Source organism: Episyrphus balteatus, chromosome 4 (assembly GCF_945859705.1).
Source record: "Episyrphus balteatus chromosome 4, idEpiBalt1.1, whole genome shotgun sequence".
Taxonomy (NCBI): Eukaryota; Metazoa; Arthropoda; class Insecta; order Diptera; family Syrphidae; genus Episyrphus; species Episyrphus balteatus.
Window position 1 is genome coordinate 16,793,698 of NC_079137.1, and position 26,358 is coordinate 16,820,055.

General features: G+C 30.4%; 1 protein-coding gene across 10 annotated transcripts in view; it reads left to right on the top strand.

Moving 5' to 3' along the window:
• The window catches only part of LOC129917985 (high affinity cGMP-specific 3',5'-cyclic phosphodiesterase 9A), a 278,734-nt gene extending 253,216 nt beyond the window's left edge, over nt 1-25,518 (top strand). For 6 of the 10 annotated variants that reach the window (XM_055998259.1, XM_055998260.1, XM_055998261.1 and 3 more), the window contains 4 exons: nt 8,627-8,753; nt 8,820-9,115; nt 9,173-9,431; nt 22,526-25,516. In XM_055998259.1, the coding sequence (XP_055854234.1) occupies nt 8,627-8,753; nt 8,820-9,115; nt 9,173-9,431; nt 22,526-23,707 (1,864 nt within the window). In that variant the 3' untranslated portion in view covers nt 23,708-25,516. Of the gene's footprint in view, nt 1-8,626; nt 8,754-8,819; nt 9,116-9,172; nt 9,432-22,525 lie in introns of all 10 variants that reach the window. The other 4 variants (XR_008772908.1, XM_055998268.1, XM_055998266.1 and 1 more) reach the window with 4 other exon arrangements.
• Nucleotides 25,519-26,358: the final 840 nt, after the last annotated feature.

The window sequence follows — 26,358 nt, forward strand, 5'->3', positions numbered from 1 at the left end:
TTCCACATCCTATTGATATCATTCTGTTGAATTTTCAGCCTCCAATCTTATTTAGAAGGGGGTGCTGATCGATATTAAAAAATTGTATTTTTTTTTTGGAAAAAAGTAAAAAAATTATAATTATTTTTTTTAAGTTAAAAATTGCTTGAAAGTGTTGTACTTATTCTGAAAAAATATCGAAATAATAATTTCTGGGGCCACTTCCAAGTAAATTTCATCAACTAGTAGTACCTACACCGAAGTATATTAGGTGGGTCAAAAAAAATCAAAATCCTTTTTTTTAATTTTATACTACGAAAATTAGATTGCTAGACACTTCTAGAATATACTCACCAAATATGAGCTCTTTATATGGGAAGGTCCTCGGCTTCGCAATTTTCCATTTCTACAACAAACTTCTACTAAAATAAATCATTTTTTTATAAATCGAGTTTTAAGCAAATTTCTTTACATATGTATTCTTGTAGGAAATTGAACGCTCGTATGCTTTGCAATGCAGTCAAAAGAAAACTATTGAAGTTATTGGGTATTGGTTTGGATACGAATATCTTCTAAACGGTTAATACAATCAATTTGATGCCAAGGACTTCTTTGTAGAACATTTAAGCCCCTATAAGAATACATCTTGGTAATTTGATAATAATGAATTTTCAGCGAATAAGAAAATTTTGAAAAGTAAAAAATATTTTTTTTTAATTTTTTTTAACTTTGATCTCGAATATCTTTCAAACGGTTAGACTTATAAAAAAAATTAACAAAACCTTTTTTGTGGAGCAATCTGTTTCCTACAGGAATATGTCTTGCGCGTTTGATTATTTTTATTTTTCAATTTGTTACAAAATTAAAGACAAAAAACGAATTTTTAAAGATTTTCTCGATTTTTAGACCTCAAATATCTATTGAACGGTTGGACAAATGAAAAAGCATAGGCTTTTTTGTAGAGCCTTCAATTTTCTACAAGAATATGTAAAGAAATTTGCTAAAAAGTCGATTTAAAAAAAAATGATTTTTTTAAGAGAAGCTTGGTGTAAAAATGGAAATTTGCGAAGCGGAGGACTTTCCCATTTATATAAAGAGCTCATATTTGGTGAGTATATTCTAGAAGTGTCTAGCAATGGTTTTTTTTTGTATGACCACCCTAATGTAATTTTGATGATTTTTCTCTTTGTAAGATGCTAACTCTTATGAAAAAGAAAGTTTTACTTTACTACTGACCAAGAAAACAAATTTTCTTTTTATAAAGTCAAGCAGAAAAATTAGTTTAAAACGATCAAATCAAACGGCCTAGTTTTTCCTAAGGATACACTTGATTTGATATTTGTTTTTTTTTGTTTGTCTTTCTTTTTTTCCGAATGATAAGTTTATGGATATTGATGATGGTGATAACTTTCAAGTTTGAATGAGAAAAGTAAGTTTCCTCAACTTGTTTTCCAATTCCATTCTGACTACATTTTCCCCAAGGCCGTCTCCATCGTAGTGGGAGTTCAAAATTAAAATTATCCTTTGAAAATTCAGTTTTTTCCTTCAATGACATCACTGTCGTTGTCTGCGTTTTTGCAAGAGTGTGTGCATGTGCATTTCCTTCAACTACATCCCAGACCAAAAGGTTATCATTTTACAGAAATATTTTAATTTAATCTTGGCAGAAGGAAGAGATTCAGAGTCAGAGTGTCATTAAAGTTTTCTAATTGGACGTTTATTTGTGTTGGACGACTATTTGACGGTTGGACAGACGAAAGCGAATTGTGAATACATTTATACACTTGGAAGGTCTGGCAGTTGAAAAAAATTTAAGGCAACAAGTGTTTGAATGAAGAGAAACGTTAAAGAAAACACTGTCATTTTAGCTTATAGCTAAATCACTTTACTGAAATATTTCTAAAAAAGAAAATTAAAAAGTAACACCTTGGGAAATCAATTGCACAGTACCTTTGTTTATTTTTTTTAGTTTAATTTTATTTTATTTTATATTCTGATGTTTGCAGTATTTTTTTTTAATGTATACTTTTTACTGTTTGGTTTTAAAATACCAAAGTCAAAGAACTTTAGCAAATTATAAAAACTGGCATACAGACAGATTCTTGAACAAAATCTTAGATCAACAATTTCAAAACTGGCCATAGTATCTACTTTTGTTAACGAACTTAGTTCAAAGTTTCATTTATTTAGGAAAAACAGAGTTTTTGAGTCATTATTTTGAATTATTTATTGTAAGGTTTCCACTGTCTGAAGAGGAAATGGTCAAAGAGTTTCAGAAGAAATCAATGTTTTCAGTGATTCAGTTTTTCCGAGAATTCATTCATTTTTTTTGTTTTATCAAAAAATACAACTGCCAATACACATTGCTTTAAAAAAAAAATTGGATATTTCGTAAAACTGCACAACCTTCTGTCCAAATAGTTCGTTTCTTTTTTACAATTGGATTAAATTTGCGTATTAAAAGTGTGTTAGGACGAAACGCATTATTTAGATTTGGACAGAAAGGCGTAAAATAAATCTATGCAATTGAATTTTTAATTCCTTCAATATTCTGCAAAAAAAATAATTTTTTCTCGCATGTTCCAACTATGAATAACACTTCATTTAATTACCAAGCGATATTCCTTGGTCATTTAATTGTTTGTAGTAAACCGTGGCGTAACGTTTATAACGACTGGCTGTCATAATTTTCAGGGATGCTGCCTCCTACGAAGAATAGACAAGAACTCAAAGAGTATCACTGTCATAAAGAAGTACGTCTCACATTTTCCATTTGGATTAAGCAAAAAATTGTAGATCCCATGCATTTATTGCAAACTAAATTGCATGCCCACATCACAGGAATCGTCGATATTTAATAGTACCTAATATAGGAATTTGCTCTTTGTCACAAATTTATTTATTTTTTAACCTTTGATTCTCTAAAATGCATGAATTATATTTATTTTCTTTTTGCCATTTAGGATTATGAAAAAGTAAACTCTTTCAAAAGAATTAAGATGGATCAGGTTACTTTGAATCTACTCACTAACTTTGAGTGAGTCGAAAGTTAACTTAGCTTATAATGACATTATGCGACGAAAATCATTTTTGAATAATAAAAAACCCTGTACCTATAGAAAAATACATATACCTATTTTGAAAAGAAAACTATTTAAAATGACTCAAAAAACGAAATTAAAAAATAAAAACTGTAATCTTATCAAAAGCGTCCTCCCTTTTTTTTTTATTTTAACTATATGCCTGTAAGACCTAAGGTCTTTTAAATGCATACTGCACGGCACTAGTTAGAAGGAATAGAAAGATAGGAAAGAATTTTTTGTTGGTACAGTGAATTAAGAATAAGATGATTATTATCTCTTATAATCACACGGGTGGCTTCCAAGCTGAGGGATAAAGAAAAGAATGCTGCCTGAGTTAGGGCTCGAACCCACACCTCTATAGGCTAGCAGTCAAGCACTACATCCTCTGCACCATTTTCATGATCCATACGTTTTAAAACTATTATATGTGTCATTTGTTCGGCCTATACTCGAATATGGATGTGTTGTATGGTCACCATACTATTCAATACATATTGACAGAATAGTAGGTATTCAGAGAAGATTTATGCGTTTTTCTCTCCGGTTTCTACCATGGTCCCCCGAAATCTCACTACCTCCCTACAATCAAAGAGTTGTGCTACTAAATCTCCCTCTACTCTCAAAGCATAGAGAATACTTACAGCTTTGTTACATCATTAAAATAATAAACGGTTCTATAACATCGCCATCAACTTTGGATCGTTTACATTTCAGTTTTAGCCAAGCTAACATAAGAAGACAAATACCTTTATGTCCATCTTTCAGTAGAGTAAATTATGGATTATATAGTCCTCTTAATCAGTTGATTTCAGTATTCAATAAATACTACTTTATGATCTCTTCTGTTAATGATAACTTTAAAAGTATAAAATTCAAACAAATCTTTTTTAATACGAGAATGTAATGTACATTTAAAATGTACTAGTTTTAAGATATGTTATAAGTTGTTAAACGTAAGTCCTTAACACATTAAATAAATAAATTTACCATTGCCACCCCTTTCCACCTTTTTTCTGAGTATCTGCATTCTAAATTTTTAAGACTTTCAAAAAGTTAGTAGGTATACATACAGGGTGTCCCAAAAGTAATAGATCAAACGAAGTATGCTGATAGGGGATCTTAAGGGCTCTCAGAATTTGGTAACTTGCTTATCCCAAATCCTTACGGTTTTCGATTTAATGCAATTCTTGTGAAATTTCGAAAAATCCCTACTTTGCAACAGTATTTTGCTTCCTGCTGCCATTATTGATTTTTGTTTTTTACAATTCTTTTACTAAAACATTGACATATAATTAGGAACAATTAAATAATCAAAATAGTTTTTATTCCATACGCCATTTCGCTGCAAATTAACTAACAGTTTCAAGTTTTATAAAAAATCAATTTTTAACTTTTATTTGAGAGCAACACCTCAAACAAAATTTCTACGGTGTGAGAATGGTTTATTATTTTAAAAAGTTGCCCAGTTATTGTAGTTTTCAAAAATGTATAAAAGTTTCCAAAGTTGCAGTTAGATCGCAAAATATTACAATTTGAATTCAACAAAACAGGGTTTTTTCAGAACAAAAAACAACCAAAAATAAACACATTTTCTCGAGCTGTTATTTGTTTATTTTTCTTTGAACAAAAGCCTCTTTTTACTTGCGATATAGGTACTATATATCAAGTCATGTATTCGTACAAAAAAAAAAGTTGAGATAACATTTTTCCATGACATTACGATGGTAGACAATGCCAAAAAAGTGGGTCCCGGAAGTCCGTCTGTCTGTCAGTCTGTCAGTCTGTCAGTCTGTCAGTCTGTCAGTCTGTCAGTCTGTCAGTCTGTCAGTCTGTCAGTCTGTCAGTCTGTCAGTCTGTCAGTCTGTCAGTCTGTCAGTCTGTCTGTCTGTCTGTATAAGGAGCTACAGCCTAAACGGATGGACCGATTGATGTCAAACCTGGTTTGCAGCGTTATTTGGCGACTCTCCAGAGGCGTTTTTGGAATTAATTTTTTTGGACCAAAAATAACGGTACTTGTCATATACCGATTTTAGTAAAATTGAAATATCTCGAAAACGGCTCCAACGATTTTGTTTAAAAAATTCAAGTGTTAGTTTAAAGTTAAGGTCTATCTTCTAATGAAAAAACCTTTTCTTGAAAATCATTATTAACGGTACCTGCCATAGAACTGTTTTTTTTTTTTAAATCCGATTATCTCCAAAACTGCTTATTCGATTTCAACGAAACTTTTTGTGAAGAAGCATTTATATAATTTAAATATAAGCCAAAAATAAAATTTTGAAAAAAATAATTTTTGGATTTTTAAAAAAACTTTGAAAATTTTTTTTTGAAAAATCAAATTTTCGAAAACGGGACATTTAATTTTTTTGAAATTTTGTTTTAAGATGTTGATTAGTGATTTCTACAAAATGGCATACCAATTTTATTTTTAAACTTTTTTTCCAAAAAATTATTTATAAAAAATTAGTTTTTTAAAAAACGGCTTTAACGATTTTGAAAATTTTTTTTCTAAAAATGCATGTTAATATATCAATCAAAACTGCATACTTGTTTTGTAGGGCAATTTAATTTCAGATTTTATTTTATTTTTTTTTTAAAACGAATTTTATTTTTTTTTTTTTTCAAATTTCTATATAAAAAGTCTTAAAAATTTAAGCAACTTTAACTCTAAGAGCAAGTTCATGCGACCCCAGTCGTGCATTTTATTTTGTTTGTATTTTTGCTTTGAAAAACTCTGTTTTGTTGAGTTCAAATTGTAATATTTTGAGATCTAACTGCAACTTTGGAAACTTTTATACATTTTTGAAAACTACAATAACTGGGCAACTTTTTAAAATAATAAACCATTCTCACACCGTAGAAATTTTGTTTGCGGTGTTGCTTTCAAATAAAAGTTAAAAATTGATTTTTTATAAAACTTGAAACTGTTAGTTAATTTGCAGCGAAATGGTGTATGGAATAAAACATATTTTGATTAATTAATTGTTCCTAATTTTTTGTCAATGTTTTAGTAAAAGAATTGTAAAAAACAAAAATCAATAATGGCAGCAGGAAGCAAAATACTGTTGCAAAGTAGGGATTTTTCGAAATTTCACAAGAATTGCATTAAATCGAAAACCGTAAGGATTTAAGATGAGCAAGTTACCAAATTCTGAGAGCCCTTAAGATCCCCTATCAGCATACTTCGTTTGATCCATTACTTTTGGGACACCCTGTATATTATATAACCCTGAAGTTAAAGTGTGATGAAACATCCTGAAAATTAAATGCAAGTGAATATAAAAAAAATGTTTCTCACTACCGAACTAGTATTTCTTACATACGTTACCGTGTCAAATACGCGAAATGTGTATTTTCGATCCCTTGTCAAGCTTTACTTTTATACTTTTGTTTGTTCCCTTTCAAAGTTTATGGTTTTTCGTGCAAGTAGTTTATTTTTAAAACAAACATTCAGCTCAACTTAACGTGTCACCAACATGCATGATGGCAACGAGGGTATTTCTCGTAAAACTTATAATCGAACTCTAGCATAAGCTTCGTGAAGTCCTTTTACAACTTTTGTTTACAAACTCTTAAGAATCCAAGATCCTACATCATTGGTGGGCGTGGGATATAGTTTTTTTCTTTCTGCTTGAACACGTTTGCTAGCGTATAAAGTTTTCTCCCAACCAACATAAACTATTTGCGCGAACACAAATACATAAAAGTCTTTTGTTATACTTTTCTATCGTCGGAGACGATGACAAGGACGATGAAGAGGATGAATGCATTTGGGACGGAAAACTGAAAGGACGCGAGAGTAAGCGCAGAAGTTTTCATTAGAACTTTGTGCTGGTTTTTCACTTTTCACATAGTCTTCTTCCTCTCCGTACTCGCTTGTGTTTGATACATTGCACAATTTATTTGGATGCGGTTGTGTTTTAACCGCATTTATGTGTATGTTGTCCTGGGAAAGGAGAGAATAAACACACACGTCACAATGACACAGAACTGCTATCATTCCCTGCCATATACTCACATTACGGTTTGAAGGATGTAATTCATTTTCTTCATCCTCTTTGCTGGTTTTGTTGTATCTTTTACGAGAAAATTTTTTTTTTCTTTCATGTTCCTAGGTGATGATGATGAGAAGGGAACTTCGAAGAGGTTAGTCTAGTTCGTTTTGGCCACAATGTCGAATAAAGTCCTCTGTTGCCCTTGTTATATATAAGTAACGAGTTTGCAAGTATAGGTATATACCAATACACTAAACAATCCTTCTGTTAAGTTCATTTTGTCCCTATACTAGAAAAAGATTGGAGATTTTGTTTGAAGTAGAAGGACTCTTATAATAAAAAAGGAACATACTGGAGGTAACTCGACTTCCTTTTGATAAGAGAACATCAATTTGGAGTGAAATGAAAAACTAATTAAATATATAAAATGATCCTTGCCTTTATTTATCTACCGTACACACAAAAAATGAATTATTTGGATAACTTTCTCTTTGAGATAACAGATGTAAATACAAAACATTTTATTATCATTGTTACTTGTTTTCTAGGACAAAAATATAGGTTTCATGTCAGAAACATATTTCATATACCTACTACATACCTACAAATACAAAAAAAATATAATAGATAGTTCAGAAAATATTAAGTTTTTTTTTTATTTCAGACCAATTTCGGACAAACTTTTGTTAGGTTATAAAGAGTGGTTCAGATTTAACTTTATAATTAAGACTAGCCGACCCCGCACTCAAAATTCGAGTGCCAATTGTAACTTTTATTTATGCTCAAATAAGCACACTATATAAATCACTTTATTTACTACTAAGAATATGCAACACTTAATTTTATTCGAAATTCGAGAATTTCTTCGAAGGTTCTCGTCTTTGCTTTTATAAGTTTCAACTTCGAAAAGGGAGAGGGCGTGGTTCAGTACATTTGTTTTTGTTTTTTTTCCTCAATTTTAATTTATTGTTTTTATCTATTTCGGTAAAAAAAAATAAACAAAGTATACATTCTGCACATCTAGATAAAATTTGCTATCGTTCGGTATATAATTTATGCCCCTTCGGTTTTTGTGGGCCGCGTATTTTGTACCACAAAATAAGTGTTTGCCGTTTTATTATATGATGATAATGTTTAAGAAAAATTAAGCCAATAGTCCAAAAAAATGCTCGTTTTTTAAATTCAACCTCCCTCTAGGACAAATCTAAAAAAGGATTTCATTTTTGAACTCTGTGAAACAAACAAAATAAGAATAAAATAAATTTCCACTAATTTAATAGAATCACATCGTATAATCTAGCAGGTGTACCAAAAGGTCATGCTCAGTTTTTCAATAGAAACAAAATACTCCACATACGCCACAGTGACCTACTTAATAATACATTTTTACGAGCAACAACTTCTGAAACACAATATTGTATTTGTCTACTTAAAGCTGCTATGATTGATAAAACTTTGTCATTGACTTTGTATTTTTTAAGTGGAGCAATAATTTTTTTAACCCTGATTTAAATTCATCATGTTTGATTGGTATTTTTATAATTATTCCATTCCGTTTTTTTCTTACAGTGTCATCCGTGAAGGAATTATTCGTTGTATTTTGGCGACAGACATGGCCCGCCACAATGAGATTCTCGACCAATTCAAGGAGGTCACACCTACATTTGATTACTCGAATAGATCACATGTTAACTTAGTAAGTGCCTCAAAAGATTTTGAACTACAATATGCACTACATTAGGCGTGTATTTAAATTCTATAGCTCTGTATGATTCTGATCAAAGTCGCAGACATCTCGAATGAAGCTCGTCCCATGGACGTAGCTGAACCTTGGTTGGACCGCCTATTGCAGGAGTTTTTCGCTCAAAGTGCCGCAGAAAAATCAGAAGGACTGCCTGTGACTCCTTTTATGGATCCTGATAAGGTTAGCAAACCAGGCTCTCAAGTACGATTCATCGGTCTAGTATTACTGCCATTATTTGAAGCTCTCGGCGATTTGGTGCCCGAGCTAACAGAACTGATTATAATTCCAGTCCGCAATGCATTGGATTACTATAAGTAAATACCTAAACAGATTTCTGATTTTCATTTAATTCTCTCCCATTTCGCTTTTAGACATTTAAATGATGCTCAAAACAAATCACGCAAATCTCTCGCTGAGGCCGCCGAAAATACTAGTTCCGATGGAGGCGGTGTATCCCCACAACTGCCACGCTCTCAATCGGGTATTAGTGTTAAGTCCAGACGTAGTATACCATCACAAAAGTCCGCTTCTAGGAATTCTGTCGATGAGCCCACCTGCATTGCTGCAGAATTGCACGATTTACCCGAAGGCAGTGAGAGTGGTGATTCTGAAACCGCTACGGAAGTTGATGTAAGTATAATTTTAATTATATTTTCTAATATTATAACAATGGGTAAACTATTCGGATGCGAGAGAGAATAAATGATTGATATAACTCCAGAGTCCAGACATTTTATTTTAGCAGGAAACTACAACCCTTTATTCTTCTTAATATCTCTGTCCTGTGTTCTCAGGGCTGGATTAGTAAATACATTTATTAGGATTTATAAATAATTTATAAATTTTATATTTTTGCCTTAAAACGATTCTTATTTGCGTTTTTAAAATGCGATAGTTTGTTATATTTTTTTTTTAAGACCAACTTTTTATGCACAAAAAATCACATTCTCTGGTAAAGGTTGGTGTCTATGGAAGTAGGTTACCAATTTTCAGATTTAAATTTACAAAAGCATGATTAGAAAAAGAGACGGAGAACTCTGAGTTAAAACTTCTAAGATATAAATTTGATCCTGCACTGGTGTTTCTGTGTAGTAATCCTCACTGCGTTTTATAATTAATTTCAAGCTAATTCATCGCCAGATGTCTCTTCAAGAGAGATTAAAAAAAACATAATTTTTTCCTTCGCTTTCTCTCACTCGTTTTCTCTTTTCTGTGGATTTAATTTTTTTTCTTCGTTTTCGTTTAGAGAGACGCCACTGCACAATTATTTAGCGGAATTATGATTAATTAGAACGTCCGGGCTCATTAGTGTTGCTGACTAGGAGATAAAATGAGTCTTTTAAAGCTGGTAGAATTTTAAATACATATACCTATATAAAAATTTACCTTCGGTACTTTGTTCATCCTTGTTTGAAGCTATAAATTATTTCGAAGAAATTTTAATACAATTCAAAAAGAAAATCTAAATGAAATTAAGGTTCAGCAAATGAAAATCGGCTTTTAGAACTTAAGGTTCATACCCTTAACCTTGAGTCTTTAGTCTAGTAAAATAATACATCAATTTATTATTAATGGGTATACCTATTTACTAAAGAAAAAGCTTTTATAAATTTCAGTTGACAAATGTTAATGTTATCAGGAAGTACTTTGTATACCAAATGCTAGGTAGAGTCTTTAAATGGGTTCTAATTTAAAAAGTGACGCAAGCGAAATTACTTCCAAAATTATAACCTCAAATGAAAATTAAATTAACAAAACGAAAATCTATTGAAATTAAGTGTACATTTTTGTTAAATTAAAACAAAAACAAATAAAATTTTATAGTGGAGTAACTAAAGCTCAAAAATTGGCAATATTAGGGAACCCGGCCGAACAGCTTAGATTTTGATGATCTTTTTTTTCAAACGTCGGTAATTAAAAATACTTTAAAGTCTATAGATTAAAAATTGCCGGTGTTGCCGTTTTGATTTTTTAAATTTAATTGAAGTTTTTTGTGAACAAAAACAAATTTTTTTCAAAAATTTTTCTTAAATTTCATAAATTAATTGATGCCAAAAGATTTTCTAGGAAATTCAAGGAAAAAAAATATATGGGAGTGAGGGACAATCTTCCATAGTTCAAGCGATAGATGCAATTTTCTTATTAATTGACTTCAAACACAAAAAAAAATATTTGAACACAACGGCAAAACCTACAATATTCAAATATACATTTTTTAAAAGCTAGAAGCTTAGTCATATATCGTCGGTGAAACCAGAAAAGTGTGTAACTCCATTTTAGCAAATTTTATAGGAGAGCAAAAAAACAAAATCGTTTTGAAGGCATTTGTATGAGTTTTCATTTTCTAATTTGCTTATAAAATAAAAACTATGAACTTTAAGGGGATTCTGAGTTTAAGGAACGGTAGATATTAGATTTGTCTAACAGATGGCATTCAAATCTAATTTTCAGAAAATTTGGAGTTACACACTTTTCTGGTTTCACGATATGCAAAATTAAAATTAAGTTAATTGAATAAACGGCCTTTGAAAGAATGGTAATTGAACTCAGATTTTTGAAAAAAAAAATTATTGAAAAAATTTTAACATGTCGTTTTTTAAACTTGGTCGTAATATAAAATGCAATTATTTTCAAATTTTTTTGGCCGCATTTATTATGATTTCAAATTATAAAAGGAAATGTCAATATGTATTACGGTTTATGAAAAAAATTAAAAAGTATTTCATTTTCGAAGAACTTTTTTTAATAAAAGTTTTGAAAAAAAATGTAACTTATTTTTTACTTGCTCTATATAGGGCAAGTATTGGTTTCGTGTCGAAAAAAAAAATTGAGGTTTTAATCAAAACCAACATTACGATGATGGAGAATTCCAAAAAAGTGGGTCTCGCAATTCCGTCCGTGCGTCTGTACGTCTGTGCGTCTGTGCGTCTGTGCGTCTGTGCGTCTGTGCGTCTGTGCGGTTGTGCGTCCATCTGTACACATTTCCACAGCCTAAACGGGTGGATGGATTTTCTTCAAATTTGGTATAGATGATTTTTATGGAATTCTGAAAGTTGGTTTTTTTTTGTTTTTTTATATCTCGTTTAGAACGTATACCTCCCATACAAAAAAATACGATATTACGAATTTCTCGAAAACGGCTCTAACGATTTTGATTAAACTTTGTATACGTAATATTTAAAGCAGTGGCAATAAAACTGCATTTTTATTTTTTCTCAAAAAAGTCAAATAACAAAAAAAAATTTTTTCATTCAACATAATTTTGCCCTAAATGTCGGCTCTTCCCCAATATCAATTTTTTTTTTTAAATTTAGATCCAGCTTTTAAAATCTACAAGTAGACTAACATAAAAGTGCTTTGAGCTGCAAGAGCAAGTACGTGCGACCCCAGTCGTGCATTTTATTTTTTTAAAGTTCAACATCCAAACATAAAATTATTTTTTATTCATTTAATAACCCTTATTGTTGAAAGTTAAATAGCAAAAATTTAAAGTTCCTATTTACCACAGTCTTTGAGAAAATTAATTATTTCAATGCAAAAATTCAGTTTTAATAAAAAAAAAAACCATTGAAATTGAAGTAATTTTTCATTTTTTTTCAAAAGTGTGATATATTTTACCTTTTTTGCTTCGAAATTCAACTGATAATATTTATGGCCAAAAATTTTTTTTAAATAAATTCATATGTTATTAGAAAAAGTTTGGAAAAAAGTCATTTTAAATTTTTCTAATAACACTTTTTTTTTTAAATTCTGAGTTTGAGGACCATTTGTTCAAAAAGTCTTGATTAAATTTAGTGGATTTAAATTTAAGAGATAAGAATGAGCTTCTGGCTTTTTAAAAATGTATTTTAAAATATTGTAGGTGTTGCCGTTGTTTTCAAAATATTTTTTTTGTGTTTGAGGTCAGAATGTTAGAAAATTGCATTTATCGCTTAAACGATGGAAGATTGTCCCTTACTGCCTTTTATATATTTTCCTTAAATTACCTAGAGAATCTTTTGCTATCATTTGTCTTATGAAATTTAAGCAAAAAAATGGTTTTGTTAAAAAAAAATTTAATTTTAATTTTAAAAAACAATACGGCAACACCGGCAATTTTTAATCTATAGACTTTAAAGTATTTTTAATTACCTACGTTTGAAAAAAAAATCTTCAAAATCAGAGCTGTTCGGCCGGGTTCCCTAATAATTTGCTTTAGTTACTCTACTATTACTAATTCAAATTTGTTCTTCATTTCAAAAGCAAAAGATTAAACATTATGCATAAGTCAAGTCAATTGTACAATTTGTGATGAAAAATGAAAATTATTAAACAAGTTATTACTACAAATTTCGGTTTTATTTATAAAATCATATAAATAAGCTTTATAATATGGCAGTTTCATAAAAACAAAAATGTCACATGTAAAGTTACAAAACTTACAAAACTTTAACTTTTCTAAAAATGGAGCAAAAAAAAAAGACCAAAAGAATAATTCAAATTTAAGTTAGAAGCCTCAACTTATGATGATAAATCGGGTAATATACATCTAAGACATTTTAAAGTTATCAGAAGCCCAAATATTATACATATATATATTAGGGTGGGTCAAAAAATCGAAATTCTTTTTTTTGATTTGGTACTCCGAAAAATCGATTGCTAGACCCCTCTAGAATATACACACCAAATATGAGCTTTTTATATTAATGGGAAGGTCCTCCGCTTTGCAATTTTCCATTTTTACATCAAGCTTCGATTGCTAGACCCCTCTAGAATATACACACCAAAATATGAGCTCTTTATATTAATGGGAAGGTCCTCCGCTTTGCAATTTTCCATTTTTACATCAAGCTTCTACCTACTAAAAAAAATCATTTTTTTTATTAATTGACTTTTTAGCAAATTTCTTTTCATATTCTTGTAGGAAATTGAACGTTCTACAAAAATGACCTTACACACTTTTTTCCTTTATCTAACCGTTTAATAAATATTTGAGGTCCAAAAATGGAGAAAATCTTCAAAAATTCGTTTTTTGTTCTTAATTTTTCAACAAATTGAAAATCAAACGCGCAAGACATATTTTTGTTGGAAATTGATTGCTCCACAAAAAAGGTCTTGTTAACTTTTTTCATTAATCTAACCATTCTTAAGATATGCGAGGTCAAAGTTAAAAAAAATTATAAAAACATTTTATATTTTTAAAAATTTTCCAGTTCACTGAAAATTCATTATTTTCAATTTAGCAAGATATATTCTTGTAGGGGCTTAAACGTTCTACAAAAAATTCCTTGGCATCAAATTGATTGCTTTAACCGTTTAGAAGATATTCGTATCCAAATCGCAATGCATACGGGTCATAAGAAAACTATTGAAATCAGTGAGCATTGGTTTGGATACGAATATCTTCTAAACGGCTTTGACTTTTTTTCTACAACTTTTATTGAACAAATACTTATGACAGTTTTTAAAGGTCATTTAATTTCCAAAAATTTGATGTGCTCATTTTGCAGATTTCTTTTATATAAAGGTGCTGCAATGGTTTTACAAAAAAAAAGTAACCATTCATTTTCGTACTTTTATAACATATTATATTTTAATTTTTTAATTCAATATGACTGATTTCAAAGGAATATGTAAACTGGGTCGAAACAAGAAGAAAATCGTATAGTATAGGGGATTCCAGGTTCTGGGGGACCAGGGCAATTTTTTAAAAAATGTCTTACTTTTGAAAAACAAAAATTATTTAAAATCAACGATTACACTTACTTTAAAGTTTTATACTTTTTTGTAAGGCCAAAAACCTTTTCTCTTATTCTATTTTTAATTAAACCTGTTTTATAAAATAGTTTATGAAAAAATAATTTTCAAAATCAAGACTTTGAAGAAAGTTACGAGAAAAATATTTCGAACTAATTTTGTTCAAACGATTAACCTTGAATAAATCAAAACCATCATAAATCAAAAATGTCTTGTGCACACTTAAAGTCAATGTTTATCTGAGTTTAAATTTTACAAAAATATCTTATTTAAAGGATATTCTGTACGAATGAAACACAGTATTTAAATCCATCAACTTTAACCATTTTTCCTTCAGTTGAGAGAAATACTTTTGAGCAATAAAATCTCAATTTTTTAAATGAAAACAACAAAAAATATGTAAGCAAGCAGTTGATAATAATGAAAAAGACTTTTAGATCATGTTTTCTGATCCTAAAGTTTCAAGAAAATTATTTCTTCCATTTGAATATTCAGTCACGCAAAAACAAAGAAAAAATGGGGTTTCTTGGTTTTTTTTTTAATTAATAGAAATAATGACAAGACTCTTTTGCATTCGGTTTTTTGTTTTTGTTTGAAAACACATATCAGCATTGAATTTTGAAAACTAGATTAGTACTTAATTACATACCATTTTGAACAAAATTAGTTCGAAATTTTTTTTTATAAATTTTTTCAAAGTCTTGATTTTGAAAATTATTTTTTCAAAACCTATTTTATAAAACAGGTTTAATTAATAATAGAATAAAAGAATTTTTGTTGCTCTGCAAAAAGTAGGTGTAACCGTTGATTTATATTTTTTTTTTTTAAAGTAATTTTTTTGAAAATTACTCCTCCTGGCTAAACGGAAGGCCCTTTACTATACGATTTTCTTCTTGTTTTGAACTCGCTTGCATATTCCTTTGAAATCAGTCATATTGAAGTAAAAAATTAAAATATATGTTATAAAAGTACGAAAATAAATGGTTACCTTTTTTTGTAAAACAATTGCAGCACCTTTATATAAACGAAATCTGCATTATCTTTAAAAACTGTCATGAGTATTTTTTCAATAAAAGTTGTAGAAAAAAAGTTGTGGCCCTTCAAAGTATTTTTTCTTGAAAATGTACATCTATTTTCAAGTATAACTTTCCTATTTTCAATTTGACAGAAAAAAGTACCTTGATTAAAATTGTAGAGAAATAAATTATCTACAAAAACGATATTGACAATTTTTGTGGGACAAACGGTTCGCAAGATATTGTTAAAAAACAGTTTAAACCACTTTTTCCAAGATGGCGGCCAAATGGGGGGGCTTTTAACCTCCCCTACACACCAAAACAAAAAAAAATTGTCCTACCCAAAATGCAAGGTTCGGTCAAAATTTTGTAACATTTCAATGGGCTAACATAAATCAGATGAAGATCTCAATGAGCGTATTATTTCTTTGTATGGACAAAAGACTCTATCTCGAGCAGGGGAAGGTGCAGTGGTGCATTTTATTTTCAAAAATATAATTCAACGTTTTTTTTACATGTTTGTGTTTTTAGAACAAAAAAACGTGGAGAAAAGACTAAATCAATGCCGTATGGTTTGTAGTTCAAATTCATAATACCTACCAACATTGTTTTTAGTTATATAACTTATAGTTTGAGTTGCATTTTTAAATAAAATGCACGACTGGGTCGCACGAACTTGCACGAAAATTAAGCAACTTGAACTCTAAGGTTCAAGTTGCTTAATTTTTTAAGACTTTTTATATAGAAATTTTGAAAATGTAGGTACCTACTATATAGGTACAACAAAAAAAAAAAACTAATTTTTTATAAATAATTTTTTGGAAAAAAAGTTTTAAAATAAAATTGGTACGCCATTTTGTAGAAATCACTAATCAACATCTAAAAACAAAATTTCAAAAAAATTCAATGTCCCGTTTTCGAAAATTTGATTTTTAAGCACTTTCGGAGATAATCGGATTTGAAAAAAACGGTTCTATGGCAGGTACCGTCAATAATGATTTTCAAAAAAAAAATTTTATTAGAAGATAAACCTTGTCTTTAAACTTACATTTGAATTTTTAAACAAAATCGTTGGAGCCGTTTTTGAGCAATATCAATTTTACTAAAATCGATAGGTATATGACAAATACCGTTATTTTTGGTCCAAAAAAATTTATTCCAAAAACACCTCTGTAGAGTCGCCAAATAATGCCAAATACCAAGTTTGACATCAATCGGTTCATCCGTTTAGGCTGTAGCTTCGTTTGCAGACAGACAGACGGACAGACGGACAGACGGACAGACGGACAGACTGACAGACTGACAGACTGACAGACTGACAGACTGACAGACTGACAGACTGACAGACTGACAGACTGACAGACTGACAGACTGACAGACTGACAGACTGACAGACTGACAGACTGACAGACTGACAGACTGACAGACTGACAGACTGACAGACTGACAGACTGACAGACTGACAGACTGACAGACTGACAGACTGACAGACTGACAGACTGACAGACTGACAGACTGACAGACTGACAGACTGACAGACTGACAGACTGACAGACTGACAGACTGACAGACTGACAGACTGACAGACTGACAGACTGACAGACTGACAGACTGACAGACTGACAGACTGACAGACTGACAGACTGACAGACTGACAGACTGACAGACTGACAGACTGACAGACTGACAGACTGACAGACTGACAGACTGACAGACTGACAGACTGACAGACTGACAGACTGACAGACTGACAGACTGACAGACTGACAGACTGACAGACTGACAGACTGACAGACTGACAGACTGACAGACTGACAGACTGACAGACTGACAGACTGACAGACTGACAGACTGACAGACTGACAGACTGACAGACTGACAGACTGACAGACTGACAGACTGACAGACTGACAGACTGACAGACTGACAGACTGACTGAAATGAAAACGCGACACGAACATTCAAATTGTTATAACTTTTTTGTTTTAATAGATAGATGAATGAAATTTGTATTGTAGATAGGTAATTAAATAAACTATAATTGTACAAAATTTCAATTATTTTCATATTGAAAATCCTGAGATAACGGTACAAAGATGTTCTTTTTTTACACACGTTATATCTTTATTATCTTTATATCTTTTGTGCACATACAACATACCCTTTTATTTGGTATATCACACATAACGGTACGTGCTCTACAAGTTACACAATCTAAAATTGAAAAATACCTCAAAACACCTGTGGAGATCTGTTGCCAATGACCAGCCACCAGTGTAGGAAGTACCGTAATCTCAGTTTCAAATTTCGACATAGTTGGCTTTACAAAATTCTTACTTTTTTTGTAGGCATGGTAGAAATATGATTGATACGTCATATAAAAAGTGAAATAAGTTTTCAGATCATATACAATTTATCATAGGTTGTCATTTAAAAAAATAGATTTAGGTAATGAGAGAAAAAAGATTGATTTTTGTACTTTTTTGATGAAAAAATTCATTGGGTTCAAAAAATTCTACCTCTTTTTGTAGATGTTGTGTAGACATGGTCGATATAAATATTTTGAGCTGAAACAATAAGCTTTCGGGTGATATAAAATTTATTATAAGTGGGTTGATTTAAAGGTGACAGAATTAAAAAAGGTACACTTTTTCGATTTTTTTTTTGTAAGAAAAATGATTTTTTAAGGTTTCACTTAATTGCACACATGATTTTTTTTTTATTCTTAGGAACTTTAATATTTATTAGAATAAAGTCTTAAGTATTTGACTAAAAACTACCAGGTCATTAAATAATGGTATAAATATGTCCATAATATTGCAAAATTTTATACAAAACATTTTTTTTCTAAATTTCATCTTTAAAACTTAATTTCTCAAAAACTAAAAAAAATAAAATAAAGAATAAATTACTAACTTTAAGAAAAGTTACAGCACAGGATTGTACAAGCATTTTAGGATTTTTAATATTTTTTTTTTTTCCCCGGCTAATCGTGAGGTAAGTGGGTAAGCACTTAAGTGGATTTTACTGTAAGTTTTTCCGAATACCTTTTTTGTCATTTGGTACCTATTTGATGTGGAAAATGTGCCCAAATATTTTTGGCCAGGTTTTAGACCAAAATACCACACTGCGTCGTTAAAATTCGCTGCTTGTCAGTCAGTCGTATGATAATTCACTTTATTTCTAACTGTTATTGCTAATCCGTTCCTTGTGCCAAATTCCTTCTCACAAATGCGGTAACTCAGTGACACACATAAACACTTGCACCTCTTTCAGTGACTTTGAAGATTCTAATTTGTCTATCTAATTCCCTCAGACCAATGATTATCATTTATTTTAAGAGTTACAACAAGTCAAACATCTCTGATCAACATGTTCTAAAAATTTCTTCGAAAACTTATGCCTTTTATTAGGTCATCACCAAAAACATCTCTGACAAAAATCAGAACTACCAGATTAAACGCACGGGCTGATATTATAAGGTAACAGTTCTATGTTCAGTGACGGAAATACTGTCATCTGAACTGCCATTATTTTCCATATCCTGAGATATATAATGTATATATTTTTTCCGACCCAAAGATTTACAATATCTATCAGATATATATAAATTCTAAAAAAAAAACTTAAGAAAACGTGGTTATACTTTTTTGAATTTTTCAAAATAATGTAAAACCTAAAAAATTCAAATACGTGACCTATGTTATGCACACGAAGAATAATCCATTTTCTATATAAAGAAATCATTTATCAACGGTATAGGTAACATAATAGCTACTTACTCCCTAAACCATACAAAAAAACCGTTTGATATCTTGAGCTTTTGACTATAGATGCATAAAATAAAGCATATCGCTGAAGCTAAACAACACATATCCGAAGTTCTGGATTCCGGAGGAAATAAGAATTCTCTTGAATTTCTTACTCTAGGAAGATAACGTGAACTGCATCTAAAATGAGTTCATGATTTACGTTGTTTTTCTTAAAGATATTTCTATCATAGATTTCTATCTTATTTTTTTTTTACTGAAAGAAGTCAGAAAAAAATTGTTTTCTATAGAAATAAGGAAACTGAAATAAATATCTTCTTCAAAACTCTTTCTTCTTGTACTATTAGTTACATCAGACTCAATTTACGTGTATGTGCCTCAGGTGCAAAACAAAAAACCCACCTTCCTACTTGTTACTATATAAATGTTTGTGTTTTTGTAAGTAAGTGTAATGCATCCCAAAACTAAGTAAGAAAATAAACCGCGAACATAACAACGATACTTTCAAGAGGGCGTCTGCTAGAAAAAAAAACATGCATACATATACACACAGGGTGTCTCACAGTCACCGCCCCAAACGAAAACTATGGATTCCTGAGGTCATTTTAAGTCGAAAAACAAGAGATGATTTTCTCGTTTTCGTCCCGTTTTCGAGTTACCACGGTTTTTATGATTTTTGTTCTCTTTTCCCTTATCTGGCTTTATCTTTGCCAAACTACGTTTGATTTGAAAGATTTTTTTTACAACCAATCAAGAATTTATTACAGTTTTAGTTTGTCTCAAAACCTTTTTTTTCTGCGGACAACCGTTTCTCCACAATTTTGCATCAAACACAATTTTCTTCGTTTTTTAAGTTGTTTTTTACACTTTAATATCATTTTAGTCAAAAAAAACACGTTAATGAGTATTAGTTTTTTTGTGCTTTTTATTCGTTTTTTAAGTTGTTTAATATCATTTAAGTCAAAAAAACACATTAATGAGTAATAATTTTTTGTGCTTTTTATTAAAGCCCAGTTTTATTTTCATAAAAAAAAATAAGTTTTATTTCATAAAAAAGGCTACTGAAAGTAATTTAAAAAAAATAAACAAACTGAGTGAATAAAAAAAAAATAATTTTTAAATACAAAATTAATTTAAATGAATTAAATCTTTTTCTGAGCTTTATCTATCTATTTGTTCTTTTCTTAATTCATTTAAGTTATTTTTTTTATTTTTAGATTATTTTTTTTTTATTCACTCAGTTTGTTTATTTTTTTAATTACTTGCAGTAGCCTTTTTTATGAAATAAAACTTATTTTTTTATGAAAAAAAAACTGGGCTTTAATAAAAAGCACAAAAAAATAATACTCATCAATGTGTTTTTTTGACTTAAATGATATTAAACAACTTAAAAAACGAAGAAAATTGTGTTTGATGCAAAATTGTGGAGAAACGGTTGTCCGCAGAAAAAAAGTTTTGAGACAAACTAAAACTGTAATAAATTCTTGATTGGTTGTAAAAAAAATCTTTCAAATCAAACGTAGTTTGGCAAAGATAAAGCCAGATGTGGTAACTCGAAAACGGGACGAAAACGAGAAAATCATCTCTTAAGTTTTTCGACGTAAAATGACCTCAGGAATCCATGGTTTTCGTTTGGGGCGGTGACTGTGGGATACCCTGTATATAGGTATATAAAGATATACATAAGGAGTGTTACTAAAAAATTAAAAAAGTTCAATGCCCACGGAAACTTCACATACTTTTTGTACCAATTCCTTTCATATACCTATAATACTGCAATAAACCCACTTGCTAATCAAATATTCTTAGAATATAATATTTTAAGTGAACAAGCCTTGGAGATATTGTATATTTGAATCCATAAAATTCACCTACTTGCCTAACTTAAATTTCAATTTGTGTAATATAGAAGTATGTACAATGAACATAAATGTATGTAAAAAATATAATGTATAAATAAATTTCCTATGCATCTGATCATACTTTTTCAAAGAGTTTTCGTGTATTATTTCCAAATCCAAAATCAAAATAAATCCGGCAAGTCACGTTTTTTAAAATAAAAAGCCCAAAAAAAACTGTTTTTGAGTACTTTTTATGTCGAATTACATCACTGCGAACTATTCTTTTTCCAAACTGTTTACGCAATTTGAGAAAGCTCTATTTTTTATTTTAAAATAAATGTTTTTCTTATTTTTTTTTTGCTTTAAAGGTCTTAAGACTTAAGAAAAATTAATGAATAAAGACAAATTTTATTTCAAACCAATCTTTTGGTTTAACTACGGTTGAACTTTTGAATAAATAATGTTGAAATTCGGATGAACCACTCAGAAAAAAATCTGTGTCGGTTTGGTTAATAACTCAAAGGTGAACTAAGAATACAACCGTTTAAAACAGCTGATAAATAGGCTTGATGTGACTATGACTACACTTTATTTGCTTGTCAAAAATTACTTTTTGTACAATACTTACAAATTCTAGTATTGATGTTTGATACTTAAGTACACCCATAAGACTATTTTTTTTTAAGTTAATTTGTTGGTACGCTTTTAGTTTTACATCGGTAAGTATGTATCTTTTTCTTTTTTCAATTTTACAATGTTTTGCAAGGTATATTGAAACCTAGGTAGATCTGGTCCAATATATCTCATCCAATAATCTTAAAAGCGACCCAGCGATTATTCATTTTTATACTATGTACTTGCTCTACTATATTATTATTGTTGGCTTAGGGAGTGCCTGGAGTCAAATTGACTTCATCGTCTATTTTGAATTTTGTTGGATATTTTTTTAAATTTTAATTACATAAAATATTTCGTTGTTATAGTTTTATTTTTGTTTAAATTAATTATATTTTTTTTTAATTTTTTCAAATTGCAATTCTGCTTCCTCCACTCCCAATGGCAGATAAACTCAAACCAGGTGATTAGTTTTTTGTTTTGTTCAATGTGCGTCTTATGCCATAAGAATAAGAGTATCTTTTGCCATGCTAGATATCAGTAGTTCAGTTTCATTTAAAATCCCTTGATTCTGAAAATATGCCTTTTCATATCCAGCCATATTATTAAATGCAAATAGAATAGACCATACATTTGGCGGCGTTTTTGTTGTTGTTTATTATTTAAATATTGCTATTCATATATTAATTTTTAGACAGACAACTCATCCCACAATTTTTTTTTTTTTTTTTTTTATTTTCTTGCAGGTGGCAGAGAAGACCTCTAAATTCAAAGTGGACACAGAAGGTAGCAGCAACCGATCGAAGTCATCACACTCCAATTCCAGGAAATCATCCCGAGAGAAACGTCCATCGATGATCGGAGAAATGTGCAGTACTGGGGGTAATCGCATCCGTAATTCATACGGTAACATTCATGGTTATCATACGAATCGTTGTCACTTCAGTTCCAATCGAGCCGTAAGTCTGGACCAATACAGCTGCAACAATCGCCGCCTCTCGGATGGCCTGCAGCAAGTCATCTCTGATAGTAATGTTTTTTACAACCGACAGAATCGAGGTAGCGTAGACACTTCCGATTCCACATCTCACCATCTAAGTAGTTGCATCGAGAGACCAAAGATATCTGAAGGTAGCGGAGAGCTATCCGATGTTGATGTTTTGAATATGAATACTCCACAAGGCCCACACATAAATGTTACATCGTCTACTGCGCTCCTAAGCGCCACCAATGTCACTTCTTCATTGACATCTACTGCACCGTCAATTGACAGCCCCGTCAATAACAGAAACCTCAACTCAAATGGAAATTACTCACAATCCAATGGACTTAACGCTGGCGGAAATAAGTCATGGAAGGCGCGTTTTAAACAAATTTCTGATTATTTCTCCTTCAGTTTTGACAAGGGCAACAAACGCTTTGGCAGTACCCGCAGCAGTCCATGTTCCGTGCGCAACAATAATGCCAGTGATTTGTCTAAGCCAGGTGCCGGTATTTGTTGTACGATTTCTAATAACCTCTCTCCCAGTTTTAAACACAAGCAACATGAGTTGATCAGCGCTGGCAGGAACCGTGCTTACAGTCTTGACGTACCAACGAGAAACCGGTACAGTAGTAGTTCTGGTGGTGACAGTCGCAAGTCATCACGCAATGAAGACAATAGCAACCGGGGACATGATCTGCTCAACGAAGACAATAATAGCAACAATACAATAAGTGGGGAAATGGCACCGCCACCTATCCGCATAGGTAGCGTCGATGCCAGCGAATCAATCATCATTACATCCACCGCACTTCCACGCGTCATAACTCCCAACCTTGGCGATGTTCAGCTGATGTATAGCGGTAGCATCGGATCAGGTAATGTTGGGGAACACAGCATAGACTTGAGTATTCCAAGCGGATCACGCGATCCGCCTAAGATTTGACACCGGAGCTCAGACACATACTCATCATCGAATAATGGTGCTTTTACAATGCTGCAACAACACTTGCTACCATCATCCAATCAACAACAACAACAGCATCAACCACCACCTATTCAACAAGACGACTATCAGCAACAGCAATTGCAAGCTTCCAATTGTAATGTGTCTTCAACAATGAATTTCTGGTCAGCTCTGGGCAATCGTTTGAGTTCGCTTGTATGCCATTGTTGTGAACGTAAGTTGCCAGATCCAGAAAATGTATAAAATATTTGAAATGGGGGTTGATTGGGTGGATATAATGAATGGACTTGTTTTCTGGAAGTGTTTGATATGTGTATAACGTCGGTCTCATAAGGAAACCTCGTAACCTGAATGCCATCCTTTAGAAAATATGTCAGCGGAGCAACCCAGAAAATTTGGGGTAGTTCCGAAAACTCTAAATAGACTTAAATTCAAATTTTGCACAGCGCGTTTCATCCCAACTACTATGCTGTTTGTTTACTCTTTCGTCTCTCCTGTAAAATTTTGATATTGGGAGTTACGAGGTTTCCTTATGAGACCGACGATATGGAAGTTTGATAGGCAAATTGGGGTCCAAAAATTTAATGCAATCTTCTTTCTTTTTGGAGAAATTTTAATTTAACATAAATATTTATTTTTGAAGCTTGATTGTTTATATTTCAGATAGGCCAAAACATTTTCAATAACAATGTGTAATAGTGTAGGTCGTAAATAAGCAAGCCTTGGCCCATTTTGAGGATTGAATATAAGAGCTATTTTCTACTTTCTTTGAAATGATTTTGGCTAAATTGACTATCAATTGACTATTCGAGAATAAAGCAAACATTAGTTAAATAAAAAAAAACCAAATGCGTTTCGAAAACTGGAATTAAACTAAATTAACAAAATTTAAGCAAATATTCCTTTTAAATTTCAGAGGTTATACCACAATATTTTCAATTACATCTGCTTTAGACACAAAACTCACCTTTTGTACAGAAGGATAGAAACTACTGATAAAATCATGTTTCAGTAAATAATAAATGGTCTTATAAGCAGAAGATATGCATACTACCTCTCAAAATAAAAAAGAAAGAAAATTGCTATGCTTTATTGCAAATATTCAATTGAATTTGAATTGAAAAATTTCATCGAACAAATTTTAGTTTCAAAATACTGTGCATGGAATAATTCGATACAATGGTTCAATATATATATGTATGCTTGTGACCCTATTTTGCCAATTTTTTGTTGCATGATTTCAATTATTCTCTCCTTTATTGTGACAAATTATATGTATGTAAATCACTTCTATTTCACAATTATTCAAAACTATCATTCAATTAATTTGCAACAAAAGTCCATTAAATAAAACAAAACCAAAAACTACTATCAAACAATGCACACTATATAAAGAATAGATATAAATTTGCACTCATAAAGAGAAAAAAAAAATTAACAACAAAATGGAACAAACAATAGGTATACATTATATTAAGTAAAAAAAAATTATATTTGTTTTCGTACAAAAAAAAATCTTATTAAAAACAAATTAATCATATACAATACGATTACATTATATTATACCTACTATTTGCCCAAATATTTATATTAAACAAATTAAAAAAAAAACAACTACAACTAACTTGTAATAACGATAAAAAAGAACAAAATAAAAAAAATAATAATTAATAAAGTTAATTAGTAAATTAATTTTAAGTCAAACACAAGCAAATAACAAAAAAATATAATCAAATCGATTTATTATTATCAATTATTTTAATTTTCTTTGTTTAAATGTTGGCATTTCTTTTTATGGATTATTTTTATAATAACACATTACTCTTTATCTGTAATAAATATTAATTTTGTTTTAATTTTTAGAAAAATTATTTTAGTTTTAATAAACAATTGATGTGTACTTTATACAATTTATTTAATGTGTTTCTTATTATCAGTTAAGTGAGAGAAAAATGGCAAGTAATAAAATTGATATTAAAGTATTTATTTTGTTGATTTTTTTATTTTATTTTACTTGTTTAAATTTTTAAATTTATATTGTTTATTATTTATTTTCACATTTTAGCTTTGATCTTTGGATTGAACCATTCAATAAACTTATTTTATCGTTCAATTTGAACGATTTTTTTTTAATTAATCGCTATGCAAACGCAGCAGAATAGGAGGTTTTTTTTGCGAATTGAGAATTGGTTGATAATATTGTTTAAACATTTTTTTTTTTTTTTCAGATATTACCTGGTATATTATTTGAATATTTGGTGAAATTAATAAGCATGTACATTATGTATGTTTAACGACTGATCGATTGTCAAAGTATTGTTTTTTTAGAGTCAAAATCGAACCAAAAAAACCAAATAAATCTCTTTATCGTTTGAAGGGCAAAATTCTAAATGTATAATTGAAATGCATGCCTACAATTTAAAATCACTGATCCATTTTCAAAAAAAAAATGTAATTTTTGAAAGAAAAATGAATTTTCTAAGTTCTCTAAAAGAATTATTCTTTACAAAAGAGTTTGTTGAAATTGGTTGAGTGGTTTACCAGAAACTCAAAATTCAATAAAATGGTTCTATGAATCATAAGTATCGTTAATTACTGCAAAAAAAATTTATTTTCAAAATTACCATCTT